This window comes from Poecile atricapillus, chromosome 2 (assembly GCF_030490865.1).
Source record: "Poecile atricapillus isolate bPoeAtr1 chromosome 2, bPoeAtr1.hap1, whole genome shotgun sequence".
NCBI classification, from domain to species: Eukaryota; Metazoa; Chordata; class Aves; order Passeriformes; family Paridae; genus Poecile; species Poecile atricapillus.
The window spans coordinates 387,506-402,861 of NC_081250.1; the positions used below are offsets into that span (position 1 = coordinate 387,506).

At 59.7% G+C, this 15,356-nt stretch overlaps 1 protein-coding gene across 1 annotated transcript; it reads left to right on the top strand.

Annotated features, from left to right (window-relative positions):
• The first annotated feature begins 385 nt into the window (after positions 1–385).
• Positions 386–7,633, top strand: GBX1 (gastrulation brain homeobox 1). Its single transcript, XM_058833544.1, has 2 exons — positions 386–1,054; positions 6,834–7,633. Exons 1-2 carry the CDS (start codon positions 595–597, stop codon positions 7,355–7,357), a joined length of 984 nt encoding a protein of 327 aa, XP_058689527.1. The 5' UTR covers positions 386–594; the 3' UTR covers positions 7,358–7,633.
• Positions 7,634–15,356: the final 7,723 nt, after the last annotated feature.

Below are 15,356 nucleotides of genomic sequence, written 5' to 3' on the forward strand. Positions count from 1 at the left end.
AGGGCCGGCTCGGGTCCGGCTGCGGGAGTCAGGGCGGTGCCGGGCCGAGCGGAGCCCATTCGCCCCGTCCGTGGGCCCGGGCCCGTCCCGTCCCCACAAAAGCACCCTTGTCCTGGCCCCGTAATTGCTAATCATCAATCACCACTAATAACAACTGATGAGGCGGGAGGGGGAGGTGCCTTCCCAGGGGCCGGCCGCGCCGGGGGAGCGGGGCGCCTTGCCCCGCCGGAGCGGGCGCTGAAGGAGGAACTCGACCGTGATGTGCAGAAGATGGATGAGAGCAGAGGGCGACACCCCCGCCCGCCTCCCCTCCCTCCTCCCCCCTCCCCTCGGCGGCCCGGCCCGGCCCCCCCGCGGCGGGGCGGGCGGGCGGCTCCGAGCGCGCCTCCACTCCGCCGCGCCGAGCCAGCGAGCGGGCGGGCGGGCGGCAGCTCTCGCCGGGCGCCGGAGCCCACGGGAGCCGGAGGGCGCGGGCCGGGGCCGGGGCCGCGGCGGCGGCGGCGGGGCCCGGCGGCGGCGGGATCGCGGCGAGTTGGCGGCGGCCCGAGCTCGCCGGAAAGTTGGTGCCGGCTGAGCCGGAGGCGCCCGCTCGCCATGCAGAGACCCGGCGGCCAGGGGACCGCCTTCTCCATCGACTCGCTCATTGGGACGCCGCCGCCGCGCTCCGGGCACCTGCTCTACACCGGCTACCCCATGTTCATGCCGTACCGGCCCCTGGTGCTACCGCAGGCGCTGTCCCACGCCCCGCTGCAGTCGGGGCTGCCGCCGCTGGCCCCGCTCGCTTCCTTCGCCGGCCGCCTCACCAACACCTTCTGCGCCAGCCTGGGCCAGGCCGTGCCCTCTATGGTGGCGCTCACCACCGCCCTGCCCAGTTTCTCCGAGCCCCCCGACGGCTTCTACCCACCGCAGGAGCTGCCCCCGCCGCGGGCCACCCCCGACGCCGGCTGCCGGCGCGGCGCCGACGGCCTGGAGACGGAGGAGCTGCCCCCGGGCCGCGACAAGGGGCCGGCCGAGCCGCCGCTGCACTTCCCGGACCCCTTCCCCGGCCTTGCAGGTGAGAGCGGCGCGGGCCCGTCCTGCCCGGGGGAGAGCGGCCGCCCCGCCCCACCCGGACCTCCGCAGCCCCGGGGAGACCCGCCCGGGTCCTCTCCGCCGTCCCAGCGGCACCCGAGGACGGGCGGTCTTGCGGGCCGGAGCTGGGCGGGACGGCGGAGCGGAGCGGAGGTTCTGGGGGCCGGGCGGCGGCGGGACCTGCCCTCGGCTGCGCTCCTGGCCCGGCCCGTCGGGCCGAGCCGGGAGGACCGAACCCATTCCCCTCCGTCCCAGGCCCTATCGGGAGCTTTCGCGGAGGGGAGTCAAACTTCGCTTGCCTCGGCCGGGCTGGGGGGCAGGAGGGGCGGGAGAGCGGCCGGGCTGGGGGACGGCGCGGCCCGGAGCTGCACGGAGCTCTCCGAGGTCCTGGCACTCGGCCCGGGGCGAGCGAGGCGTCCCTACTGCTCGGTCCGCAGCCCTCTCCGCCCGCACAGATCTTGGTCCCGGTCCCGGTCCCGGTCTCGGTCCCGGTCCCGTTTCCGTTTGGAGCGGCGCGGGGCTGCGCCTGGTCCCAGCATGATGCCGCGGCCCGGGCGGCTGCCTCCCGGCGTCGCCGTGCTGCGACAACCGGCTTTCTAAAGTTTCCCCCGAGCCCTCCCCGCAGGGGTGGCGGTGGAGCAGGTTCCGTGCCGAGGCGGTCGCCCGCAGCCCCGCTGTCCTCCGTTCTGGCCGCCGTGCCCCCCTTCTCGGCACCGGCTCAGCCCGACGGCGCGGGCGGGCGGCAGCGCCCCTCCCGGGACCCCCGTGCAGGAACGGCTCTCGTCGGGGTCCTCGCCTTTGTGCGCTGCGACCGCTCCCCGAGTGCGCCAGCACCAGCCTCAGAGACTTGTTGCTCCGTATTTCTCAGCCAGGTCCAGCACTCACCTCTTCTCCTTCGGTCCTGCAGCACGGGGCGTGAGGGGTCCCTGTGGCAAGACGCAGACGAGCCAGCTGCTTCTTCTCTGGTGTGGTATCTCGAGCTGTCTCTCCTGGCCACTCCAGGGATCCACCTTTGTCTCACAGGCTTCTTGGCATGGATGTGTGCTGAGAATCTCTGCTGCTTCTTGCAGTTCTTGGCTGTTAGTTCTCCATCCTCACTTTAGTCTCTCCTGGGTAAGCCCAGGTGTCTTTCTTGCCCTACCGTGTTCATCCCTCAGAAGAGCATTTCACTCACTCAGGTACCCCTTAGACCTTGCAACCCAAGTAGGACAATGAGGGCATTCTGCCTCCCCCTTGCCTTTGTGGGTTATTGGGTGCTCCTCTGGTGCTCCCTGGCCTCTGTGCTGAGTCAAAAGCCCAATGGTTTCTGTGAGAGTCTTCTCGGGGGTAGCACTGCCCTGGCCAGAACCAGGTCTATACGACATCATCTTTCCAGTCTGTGAGCAGACGAACTGCATTGTGCTTGATCTCTCTCTATGGCTCCCCCATAACTGAGTCAAATATGTTCACATGTTCCTCCCAAGGGACTCAGATGAACTGTCCCAGACTGTGGCCACATCTGAATCCAAGAAATCCTACCTCTAGGACTTTTCCTGTTGCAACTGGATCATATGGTGGAAGGGAAGATGTCTTGCTACTACTGTTCATCCCCTGCTGCCTGTGAGCACTGGGTTTGCTCTGGAGTCGTGAGGGATGCTTGTTCTTCTGCACAGCTTTATGCCCATGCAGACCCAGTTCTGTGGGCTGCTTTGCCCAGGTCCAAGAGGATTTGTCAGGCCAAATGTGCCCACCTTCTCCTTTATGTAATGTTTCTCTTGGCTGTACCAGACAGAACTGGAGACAGACAGTGGGGTTTGTCTTACGACCATCTCAGAGGAAACTCAGGATGGTTGTTGTGAGCTTTTTCCAGTACTAAGGGATAGAAAGATGATTCATGTCAACAGGAGTCATCAAAAACTATCTGTAGTGCAGTATGCGCTCACATCGTCTGTGGCCCTGGCCAAAAGCAATTGTCCAGGGAAGAGCAAGAGAGCACAGCCTGTTCAGTGGTCAATTCTAAAACGATACTTTCCTCACATCCAACCATCTGCACATCAGGGACTTCCTGTGCCAAGTGTTGTTTCTGTGTATTTAGTAAACTTCGACTAATTTGTTTTCTGTGGCCTTATCTAATCTCCCCTGGAGTCCACAAGAAAGGAGATATAACCTTGACATCAGCCACATCAAGATGGCAAGATGTTCTACAGATTTACCTGTGGAAGAAACTTCTGAAGAATAAATGCCCCCTTTTGACCATTTTGCTGCCATTTAGTGACTTATACTCTGGAGTGACTGCTTCTCCCCCTAGGCTCTGTTAGTACCTCCATCAAGCAGGTATTTGTGGACACAGGATCAGTTGCTTCCTGGATCAGCCAAAGGAATCAATGCACTATTTTAGTTCTCTCTGCATCCATTGGGTTTGAAACTTGCTTCCAGCAATTGGCACCCTTCTTGAGCAGGGAGAGGCATGTAGGGAAACTGGTGGTGAGAAGCAGCAAAGCTCGAAGCCTGGTTTATTTCTACAGCTGCCACAAAGGCATGACCCCTGGTGTAAGGGTACTTAACACCCCTAGCTCTCCACACCTCTCGTGAGAGCGGGTTTGTTCCTGAGCTGTACAGATCTCCTCAGAGATTCAGGCAGTAGTCTGAGACTCTTTCTTGGTTTGGGGTAGTGACTGCACATTCAGTCAGGGACAGGGTGAAGTTTCTGTTGTTCCCCGGTGTGCTTACCAACACAAGGCTCATCACAACACCCATTCCTGATCCAGGTTTTCCTGATGCTGCTTGAATAGCTTTGTCACCTGTGACACTCAAGTCTCTTCACCATGCTTTCCACATCCATAATCACAGAATCACAGGATGGTTTGGGTTAGCAAGGACCTTTAAAGGCCACCTAGTCCAGACCGCCTGCCATGGGCTGGGACATCTTCAACTGCAGCAGGTTGCTCAGAGCCCTGTCTGACCTGGCTTGGAGTGTTGCTGGGGATCCACTACTTATCTGGGAAACCTGTGCCAGTGTTTCACCACACTCATTGTAATTTAATCGACCCTCTTTTAGGTAAAATCATCATCCCTTGTCCTATCACAAGAGACTTAAAGGTCTCTTTGTCTTTCTTATAAGCCCTCCTTAAGTACTGAAAGGTTGCAATAAGGTTTCCCTGGAGCCTCCTCTTCTCCAGACTGAACAACCCCAACTCTCTCAGCATGGCCTCACAGCAGAGGTACAGCAGCCCTCAGAGCATTTTGTGACCCCCTTTGGACTCGCTTCAATGTCTTTGACAAGATCTATGAACAGCTGTGACTTTGTGAAAAACAAACCAGCGGGTCAACCCTATTCTTCATCTCGTTGATTTTTCAGTCCTGATGCTTTGTTTCGTGACAGCTTCACTTCATGTTCAAAGGCCTTGAAAGCCTCAAGTATATAAAGTATACCCCAATCACATGGGTAGGATCCCCTGCCTTCATTCCTTCCTTGCTGGGGACATAGTAGGTGACCAAATACCAATTCTCTCTGTGAAAACATCAATTTCGATTCTGTTTTCAAATAGTTCCAAGATCCTTACTGGAAACCCTTTTATAAGACACAAATGTGAGAGTGCTCCATTTAGAATTTGGAGTCTGGCTCAGAAGAGGGTATTCAGAGGTAGCACCTGTTTTGCAAACCATCATGTTGCTCAGCCTTCTTCCAGTCTCCTGGGGCACAGCCTGGGCTGACAGGAGCAAACTGCCCCAGCAGCACTGTTTGCTGGTGTGGTTGCTGGGATGCTGTCCTCCATCCCTGGGGAATTGTAGTGCCAGGGCAGGACCTAAAGAGGCCTTGGGGAAGACACTGAATTCCTCATAAGAGCTCTCTTACCTTGTCAGGCCCCATGCTCCACCAGAGCGGTGGTACACAGAAGTGAGAGTTCTTCTTTTCTTCAGCACAGTGCTTGCATGAGGCTGTGCAACGGCAGCCAAAGTGCTCCTTGCCACCTGCTTCTGACCCTCAGCCCCACCAGCACGAATTCTCTGGGCCTTTACCCTCTATGCACATGGGAAATCTCTTCCCCTGCCCTTCAGGAAGAAAGAAATCACTCTGCAGCAGGACAGAGATGAAGGTGTTCTTTCCCACTGTAGGAAGCAGGAAGAGCAGTGAGAAGATTCCAGACCTCCAATGCCACCCACCTGCTCTCAGGAAGCCATGGGCTTGATGCAGGACTAACAAGGGATGTGGGAGCTCCACAGTCACCAGACTACCAGGAATGTCTTCTGGGCTCAAGTAGTCTCCTGCAGTTCTGTTTGTGTATTTAAACCCTGCACTGTCAGGCTTCTGAGGGCTGTTCTGCCTTTCCCACTGAGATGAGGTGATGTGGACAGGGATCCAGTGGTCCGGGTTGCATGTGCCAGTACCTGGACACTGCTTAGAAGTTTGGAGAGCTGCTGCTTCTCCTTGTGCATGCTGGATTATATAGAGCAGCAGTGCTTTAAGACAACTCCTTCCAGCAGTGATTACTGCTCTTGGGTCAAACTTCAAGAATTTTCTGGTCTGTTCTGGTCTCAGCATGACAGAAAAGCTTCTTCACCTGCTTGTGCATAGCTGTGGGTTCTCCCTTCATGACCCCTGTCTGTGGCTGAGAGCATCTTCTCACTTTGAGCTCTTCTACTATGGAGGTGACCATCTTCCAGACCTCTTTCCTCCATCTATCTCCCACTGTATCCTCCCTTGCTCCATGGCTGTAATAATTCAGGCAGCAGTTTGGGACACAAGTGTGTAAGGAAGAGATTCATACCCTGGCACCCTATCAGTATCCTCACAGGCATCTTAACAGAGATGTCTGCTGTGATCCAAGCACTGCATTCTGCCTGCTGGCCTGGGATGAGGTGCTGTCTGTTTTGTGATGTTGACAAGTTCTGTCCTGCCCCTCTGCCCACTGCTGGGCGTAGCTGAGCCCTGAGCATCAGCTGCCTGAGCACCTTGTTCCCTGGCTGCACAGTCTGCTGTGGTGCCTCCTTGGATTAGGGAGGGAGAGCCAGAAGTGGGCCACCCCATGTCCTGCAGAGCCCTGCAGAGAGGTTTGCTGGGCTGGAGCTGGCTCTGGATGATGTTTCCAGGACAGCTCTTCAGCTCTTGGCTGGCTACTTTTTAACAGCACCGATGGTCCCGTGCACTAGGAAGGGACAGGGAGGGCTGAGCTGAGAGACAAGATATGGATGTTCTTTCCTCTGCAAAGGTCTGGACAAGCCCTGGAAGTGTTGTGATGTTCTCTGCTAGACTGAGACAGTGATGCAGCTACGGCTGGGCCGTGGGATGGGGATGGGGCAGCTGCTGAGGGGGTCAGACCCCAGGGTGGCCGCCGGGTGTGTCGGTGCTGCCCCTTGCAGCCGGACGGGCTGCGGGGAACAGGGCGCCGGGGTCAGCGCGGATCGGCTGCGCTGCCCGCACCAGGAGCCGGTGCAGGGATGCTGCTGCTGAGGCCGGGGCTGCGGGACGCGGTAGGGACGGGGTCCGAAGCTGCGGGAGGAGCTGCAGCCTCCCGGTGAAGGAGCGGGGAGAGCTTTCCCCGCGGCCCCGGGGGCTCCGGGAGCTGCGGGACCGCGGGCGGGGTGCGGGTGCAAGGTGCAGGGTGCGGGGAGCGGGGAGCGGGATGCGGGTGCAAGGTGCGGGGTGCGGGGTGCAGGGTGCGAGGTGCGGGGTGCAGGGTGCGGGGAGCGGGGTGCGAGGTGCGGGGAGCGGGTGCGGGGTGCGGGGTGCGGGGTGAGGGGTGCGGGCCCCCCGGCGGACACTGACGCTGTGTGCCCCGCAGACGGGAAGGCGTACAGCTCAGACGAGGAGAAGCTGGAGGTGAAGTCGGCGGCGACGCCGTGCAGCGAGCGGGAGGAGGAGAGCTCGGCGGGCGAGAGCGAGGAGGAGCCCTTCCTGGACGGGGCTGCTGCCGGCACCGCGCTGGGAGCCAAGGGCAAGGGCAAGGGCGGCCCCGCCGCCGAGCAGCCCCCGCCGGGCTCCGGGGCCGGGAAGAGCCGCCGGCGCCGCACGGCCTTCACCAGCGAGCAGCTGCTGGAGCTGGAGAAGGAGTTCCACTGCAAGAAGTACCTGAGCCTGACGGAGCGCTCGCAGATCGCACATGCCCTGAAGCTGAGCGAGGTGCAGGTGAAGATCTGGTTCCAGAACCGCCGCGCCAAGTGGAAACGCATCAAGGCTGGCAATGTCAGCAACCGCTCGGGAGAGCCCGTCCGCAACCCCAAGATCGTGGTGCCCATCCCGGTGCACGTCAATCGCTTCGCCGTGCGCAGTCAGCACCAGCAGATCGAGCAGGGAGCCCGGCCCTGAGCCCGGCGGGGCCCCCGGACCCTGGGGCGGGTGGCGGCGGCGCGGGGGGGGCCCGAGCTCCCACTCCTGTGTACATGTACCTTATTTATTCCGTGTAAACTCTGTACATACGGCAGCGTGTCCTTCTGTCCGTGCCATGGGGAATGCGGCCGCCTGGCCCTCGGGTCCTGGCCGCCCGCTGGGCCGGGCCGAGCCGGGCTGGGCCGGGCCGGGCCCGCGCTGCCACTGGCACCCACCCATGTATAGCTGTGATTTCAATAAATTATTTTCTATGGAGCAAGACCACGTTTTCCTCGCTGCGGGGACGGCGATCCCGCGGCCCCGGCCCGGCGCTGGCAGAGAAGGAGAACAGGGAAGGGAGAGGGATGGGAACAGGGACAGGGACACGGGCAGCGGGCAGAGGTCGGGGACGGCGAGCGGACAGGGAGAAGGGGAGGCTCCGGTACCGGGGTCCGCGGAGCCGGAGGCTGTGCGAGCAGCAGCTGTGGCCTTGCGGGCTCCGTTGCACTCGCCGCCGTGCCGGTGCCGAGAACAGGCTGGGAGAGAGGAGAGGAGGGATGGGAAGCGCCCGGGAGCATCCCCAGCTCGGCCCTCCCGTCGGCGCAGCCGGGGCCAGGACTGGTTCGGGACCGCCTCCGCAGCTCATCCCGGGCTGGGGGAATGGATGTGCTGCTGCTGCAGGCTCTCAACACGGCTGCGGCTCCTGCCCTGGCCCTGACAGCCAGCTCCCTGGTGCTGACAGCAAGAAAAGGGCTCGCACATCCAGGCCAGCCATTCATTCTCTGCTCCTGAGAGCTATTGCATGAGATGCTGCTTCTGAAGCCAGCCATCTCAGATACTGAGCCCAGCCCCAGAACCCCGTGAAGATCCAGTTTTGCACAGGGCACAACAGCACAAGGGCCTCCCTGGGTGTGGCTCCCTGGGTGCCCAGCCTGGGGAAACTCTGTTCTGGTTTGACGAACATCATCAGTGATGGGGCAAATGGTAGCAACACCCTTTGCAATGCCACCAGAGGTTCCTGGAGAGGAGGAAGGTTCTCTCCAAGGTTTTGCTGAGGTACCAATTGCTCACAGGTTTGATAGGGAGTTTGGGTCACAAACGGTCCAGCCAGCCATTGTCACCTTCCTTGGGAGAGCAGGAAATATCCCTGACAGCCAGAGCTGACTCCACCTTCCTGAGCACCCTCCCTGAAGCCATAGCAAGGGCTGGGCCATCTCTATGCTGCCTGGGGAGCAGTGCTCCCTCCCCACGTCCCTTCTCTCTTTGGCAGGTGCATTCTGTTCACCTGGAGTGTGGGGTACGTGCTCGCTCAGCCTGTACAGCCGAGTCCTCCTGCAGTGCCCCGGAACTTCGGAGCAATGGGGGGTGGCTGGCCCTGCCCCTTGGCTGTGGGCTCCAGTTGACTTGTGTGGCCAACAGACACAGCTCAGATCAGGGCAATCACTTGCACAAAGCTGTGCTTCCAGACGTCCTTGATGGGTGCCTCTTTCCACAGAAATATTTGCTGCAGGTACTGAGAGGGCTCTGTGGGATCCTTTCAGGATTTGGTTTGTCAGCATAGCTGGTTTCCACTGCAGGACACCTGCCTCTGTCCCTTCACCACTGGCCTGGAAACAAGAGAGTATCCTAAGGAAATGCCTGGCCTGGTGTTGCTCACAGCATCCCCAGCATGGATTTGCCCTGTTGAGGTAGCAACACCTCTTGGCATTCCCTCTGGATCAGGGGAGTAAATGTCCTTTGGCAGCAGTCCCCAGTGCCGTGCTCTCAGAAGTGTCAGTTCCCTTTTCAACAAGCTGAGGTAGAGCTGCCTGCACCTGCACCACTTCTCCATCCTCAGGTGGGTGCTGGTCTGAGACAGGAACCGACCTTAGCTGTGCTCTGTGGCTGCAAAGGGGCCAGAGCTGTTTGTAGTGACTGCAATGGCTCTGGCTGAGCCATGAGAGGTGAGTACATGAGCTGGTACTCACCTCTGTGTGGGAGGGCAGGAGCAGGGTAAAGCCATTCTGCAGCTGCACACAGGGCTCTGCCACTACAAATGTGTCCACATGAGGGGTCTGTGCCACTGCAGCTGATCACAGCACAGCAGTGCACGTTAACCACGGAACTCCAGAAAGTGTCCACAGCTCCAGGGGCAGTGACATTAGAAGGAGCCAAATTTTATTTTAAGGTCCAAGAGCTCCCTTATTCCCAGTGGGCACTTCTAACTGACACTGGCCTGATACGTCCTGCCCAGTGGCAGCAGTGGTTTGTTGTGTCTTTAACTGACCTCCCCCACTGTAGAGGCCACTGCCCACCCAAAATCTGTGTGCAGAGCACTCCCGCTCCACTGCATGCTCATCTGTGGGCTGCTGCTGAGGTGGTTCCAACACCTACAGTTTTTAGCTGCATGGAAGATTTTTTAGTTGTTGTTGCTGTTGTATTAGACCAATCCCACAGCCCAAAAACACTGCAACCCTACAAACAGCCATGTTAAAATCCCCACAAATGCTGCAGAGGTGCAGCTCTGTGTAGTGCTGCTGGAGGTGACAGACGCATGCTGTCACCAGCGCTGCTGGAGAGAGCTGCAGAGCAGCAGAGTGTTCCTGGCACCGAGCAGAGCAGAGCAGAGCTCCCTGTGAACTCTGAGCATTGTGATGGCTCTGGTGCCTCCTGCACAGCTGAGAGCAAAGCACTGCACAGTGAGCACATTGCACAGCACTGCCCACACTGTGCAGTGAGCACGGTGCATGGCACTGCCCACACTGCAGTGAGCACGGTGCATGGCACTGCCTGCACTGCAGTGAGCACATTGCACAGCACTGCCCACACTGTGCAGTGAGCACATTGCACGGCACTGCCCACACTGTGCAGTGAGCACATTGCACAGCACTGCCCACACTGCAGTGAGCACGGTGCATGGCACTGCCCACACTGTGCAGTGAGCACATTGCACAGCACTGCCCACACTGCAGTGAGCACATTGCACAGCACTGCCCACACTGTGCAGTGAGCACATTGCACAGCACTGCCCACACTGCAGTGAGCACGGTGCATGGCACTGCCTGCACTGCAGTGAGCACATTGCACAGCACTGCCTGCACTGCAGTGAGCACGGTGCATGGCACTGCCTGCACTGCAGTGAGCACGGTGCATGGCACTGCCTGCACTGCAGTGAGCACATTGCACAGCACTGCCTGCACTGCAGTGAGCACGGTGCACAGCACTGCCCACACTGCAGTGAGCACGGTGCATGGCACTGCCTGCACTGCAGTGAGCACATTGCACAGCACTGCCCACACTGCAGTGAGCACGGTGCATGGCACTGCCTGCACTGCAGTGAGCACGGTGCATGGCACTGCCCACACTGCAGTGAGCACGGTGCATGGCACTGCCCACACTGCAGTGAGCACGGTGCATGGCACTGCCCACACTGTGCAGTGAGCACGGTGCATGGCACCGCCCACACTGCAGTGAGCACGGTGCATGGCACTGCCTGCACTGCAGTGAGCACGGTGCATGGCACTGCCCACACTGCAGTGGGAAGCAGCTGTGGGTGCTCCTCAGATGGGAGAGCTGTGGGTGACCCCATGACCAGCTCTGGGCGCTGGGTCAGACTGGGGCTGGCTGGGAGAAGGAGGCCACAATGAAAAACTGGGCAGTAAAGACAGACCCAGGGCAGTTGAGCCATGAAGCTGGATGGGGCCTTGAGATGTCTCTGCTCCAACACCTGCTAGAAGCTTGTCCCATTCAAGATGCTGAAGAACTTGCCCATCTGACTTCCAGTATCTCCAAGGGTGGGCAACCCCACCTCTTCAGGCCCTGTACCGGTGTCCAACCACTTTCCTAGGATGTTTTTTCACTTGCATCTACCTGGAATTTTCCATCTACCAGCCTCTGTCCCTGTGTCCTGGAATCCCCACACACGCAGTGGTACACATACATGTGCATGGATACACACACACCCGTGCACACAGAGTAAAAGGTAGACACAGGTATAGAAACACACAGCAATAAATACAAAGAGTGTGCATATACATGGGCATGCGCTTGTTTATATAAATATATTTATACACACTTATATATATATCCACACATTCATATGAACAAGACTTATTTTGCCCTAAGGAGGGCAAGTTCAGCATTTACAAGTGAATTCTCCCTACTCAAACCTGTCCACTTGTTTACCTGTATGGTGGTTCTTAAAGAACTGGGAAAGGAGCAGAGATTGCATCCCACAGAGCGTTTATTCACTCAGCACAATAAAGCTGGTCCTCAGCATTCCCTGACAAGGGGCTTGTATGAAGATGTGATGGCCCACAATATGGTGCTGGTGCTGTTCATTAGCCAGCGGCTCCAGGACTAGCTCAGGTGCAGGAGAGAAACAATGGGCAGGAGAAAAACAATGTCCCAACAGTTGGAATCTGGGAAGGGTCGTGAGCTCCCTCTGACCACTCCCCAACTCCTCTGCAGCCTGTGCCAGCTTGTCCAGTGTCCCCATCAGCCAGGGTGGAACTCCTCTCAGGGCTTTGTGACTGCCTGTGCTGTGGTTGTCTGCAGCCTGATACCCAGGCCTGGGCACAGGGTGCAGGTGTTGTGTTGGTGCTGTAGCTTAGTGAACACAGGCCAAGGGAGCTGGGACACTGTCACACCTGTGCCTTTTTCCCCAGAGGCAAGGCTGGCTGGACACACGAAGGCACAGCCCTGTGGCAAGATCTCTGCTCTGGCCATCTCTCCTAAAAGCACCTCTGCCTGTGCTCAGCATGTGATTCCAGCAGCCTCAGGGTGGGTGGTGCTGCCCCGTGCCCTACAGATCCCCAGGAGGCTGTGCCTGCTCAGCTGGGGCTGCAGGAAGGTCCGTAGTGCTTCGATTGTAAGTTGTACTCTCTGGGGCTTTTTCTGGCTGTGCCCAGGCTCTCTGGGAAGTGCTGCAAACCTGTGCTACGGCTGGTTTCCAGCCTGAGGCTGCAGACCGTGGATTTACTCACGGCATGAAGCTGCATCCCATGTCTCCTGTGCTGGAGCACCCACCTCCCTCCCCTGGCTCCAGCCTCAGCTCGATGGCGAGTGCTGCTGGCTGCCTGGAGCAAGCTCCTCATGGTGCTGCCACAAGATCCATGCCATGCACGGATCTGCAGCGGTCACTGGTGCTGCTTGGGGCCAGGGAACACAGGGACAGTCCCACTGCTGTTGCCTTGGCACAGTCCTCTGTGTACAGCAAAGTAGAGGGATGGCCTGTGCCTTCCCTGGCATCAGCCTGAACACAGACACCTGTGCCCCAAAAAACAGGCAGAGTGCCCCTAAACACACACAGCTCCTGCCCCTGAACACGGACACAGCTCCTGCCCCTGAGCACGGACACAGCTCCTGCCCCTGAACACGGACACAGCTCCTGCCCCTAAACACGGACACAGCTCCTGCCCCTGAGCACAGACACAGCTCCTGCCCCTGAACACACACAGCTCCTGCCCCTGAACACGGACACAGCTCCTGCCCCTGAGCACGGACACAGCTCCTGCCCCTGAGCACAGACACAGCTCCTGCCCCTGAGCACAGACACAGCTCCTGCCCCTGAACACGGACACAGCTCCTGCCCCTGAGCACAGACACAGCTCCTGCCCCTAAACACACACAGCTCCTGCCCCCAAACACAGACACAGCTCCTGCCCCCAAACACAGACACAGCTCCTGCCCCTGAACACACACAGCTCCTGCCCCTGAACACAGACACAGCTCCTGCCCCTGAACACGGACACAGCTCCTGCCCCCAAACACAGACACAGCTCCTGCCCCTGAACACGGACACAGCTCCTGCCCCTGAGCACAGACACAGCTCCTGCCCCTAAACACACACAGCTCCTGCCCCTGAACACGGACACAGCTCCTGCCCCTGAACACGGACACAGCTCCTGCCCCTGAACACGGACACAGCTCCTGCCCCTAAACACACACAGCTCCTGCCCCTGAACACGGACACAGCTCCTGCCCCTGAACACGGACACAGCTCCTGCCCCTGAACACGGACACAGCTCCTGCCCCTAAACACACACAGCTCCTGCCCCTGAACACAGACACAGCTCCTGCCCCTGAACACGGACACAGCTCCTGCCCCTAAACACACACAGCTCCTGCCCCTGAACACGGACACACCTCTGCCCCTGAACACGGACACAGCTCCTGCCCCTGAGCACAGACACAGCTCCTGCCCCTGAACACAGACACAGCTCCTGCCCCTGAACACGGACACAGCTCCTGCCCCTGAGCACAGACACAGCTCCTGCCCCTAAACACACACAGCTCCTGCTCCTGAACACAGACACAGCTCCTGCCCCTAAACACACACAGCTCCTGCCCCTGAGCACAGACACAGCTCCTGCCCCTGAGCACAGACACAGCTCCTGCCCCTGAACACGGACACAGCTCCTGCCCCCAAACACACACAGCTCCTGCCCCTAAACACACACACCTCTGCTCCTGAACACGGACACAGCTCCTGCCCCTGAACACGGACACAGCTCCTGCCCCTGAGCACGGACACAGCTCCTGCCCCTGAGCACAGACACAGCTCCTGCCCCTGAACACGGACACACACCTCTGCTCCTGAACACGGGCGTGGAGCTCCTGCTTCATTCAGCCTGTCCTGGCCCAGGGCCACCTGAAGCCACACTGGTCACCTTGGCACCCAGATGTGCTCCAGCACTGGAGTAATGCTGGGCTGGGGCAAGACAGGACAGGGCACATTTGGCTCCTTGGGACGGTGTCGGAGCCTGCAGGGGTCTGGTGGCATTCTCTGCCCCCAGGTGCCAGCAAAAGGGCATCACCGGGATCCCCAGCACCTGTTTGCAATCTGTGGGCAGCAGGAAGGCACCTGCCTGTCCCCACGGGGCTGTGCCCACACCAGTGCCTCTGCCAGCAGAACCTGGCCAGGGCTCTGGGTGCCCTGAGGGGGCTGCACCCCCATGAGCACTGCAGTGGGGGGCTGCTCAGGGCTGTGTGGCCCCAGACCTCGGACATCGGTGATCTTTGTGGGCCCCTTCCAATTCAGGGTATTGACTGCTTTTGATTCCAGAGCCATCCCTGCACAGCTCCTGGTGGCGTGGTCATCACTCCCAGCCCCAGCAGAGTGTGGGGGCAGGCCAGGGCTGGCCTGGGGTCAGAGCTGGGTCCAGGCTGGGCACCCGGGGGCCCGGGGCAGGGCTGGGATGGGAAGGGAGGTGCCAGGGCTGGGTAGGGCGGGATCCCGCGCGGGAGATGATGTATGGGCAGATGTATCAGATCGCACAAGATAAACAAGCAGTGAATTTCATCAGGGCCCATCATGGCTTTAATTTGGCTGCCTAATGAGTCAGATCCAGCCGCGCAGATAAAAGTTGTCAGAGCCGCAGCCCTAATGAATTTCTTGCCACTTGTAATCAAGGCAGCTTGTCTGAGGGGGATGATTAATGGGCCCCAGAGGAGCTGCCGTCCCTCGGCTTCCATTCCCGTTAATGCAGTCGCCAGGAAATTAACCAAACCCAGCACTGGGCTGGGGCCGGGGCCGGTGTGGGGGCACCCATGGGCACCACGAGGGGGTGGGAATGAGGGGTGACATGGGTGCAGGGGCCAGGCTGGGACTGGGACCAGGAGCAGGACGAGGATGATGACATGGGCACACACAGCCAGAACACATCAAGGAGTGGAGGGGCTGGGGCCACTGTCTGCAGCCCCCAGCAAGGCAGCCCTCTGCCATGGGAGGGGCACAAGGAGAAAGCAGCAGGGGTTTGACAGGGACATCTGAGGGTACCTGGGGCAGCTGGGGGTGTCCTGGCACCTCCCTTTCTTTCAGCACTGCCACACAGGCTTGGGGCCCAAGGCCTGTGGCCAGCAGAGCCTGGACCCCAGCGCAGAGACACTGGAGCCCTGAACTGCTGTTTGTGCTGTGGCCTGGGGTGCAGCCAGCCCACAACTGCCAGCACTGGGGCTCTGCTCTGCCCACAGCTATGAGAAGCATGCGAAGTCAGGGCTGGCAGAGCAGACACACAGT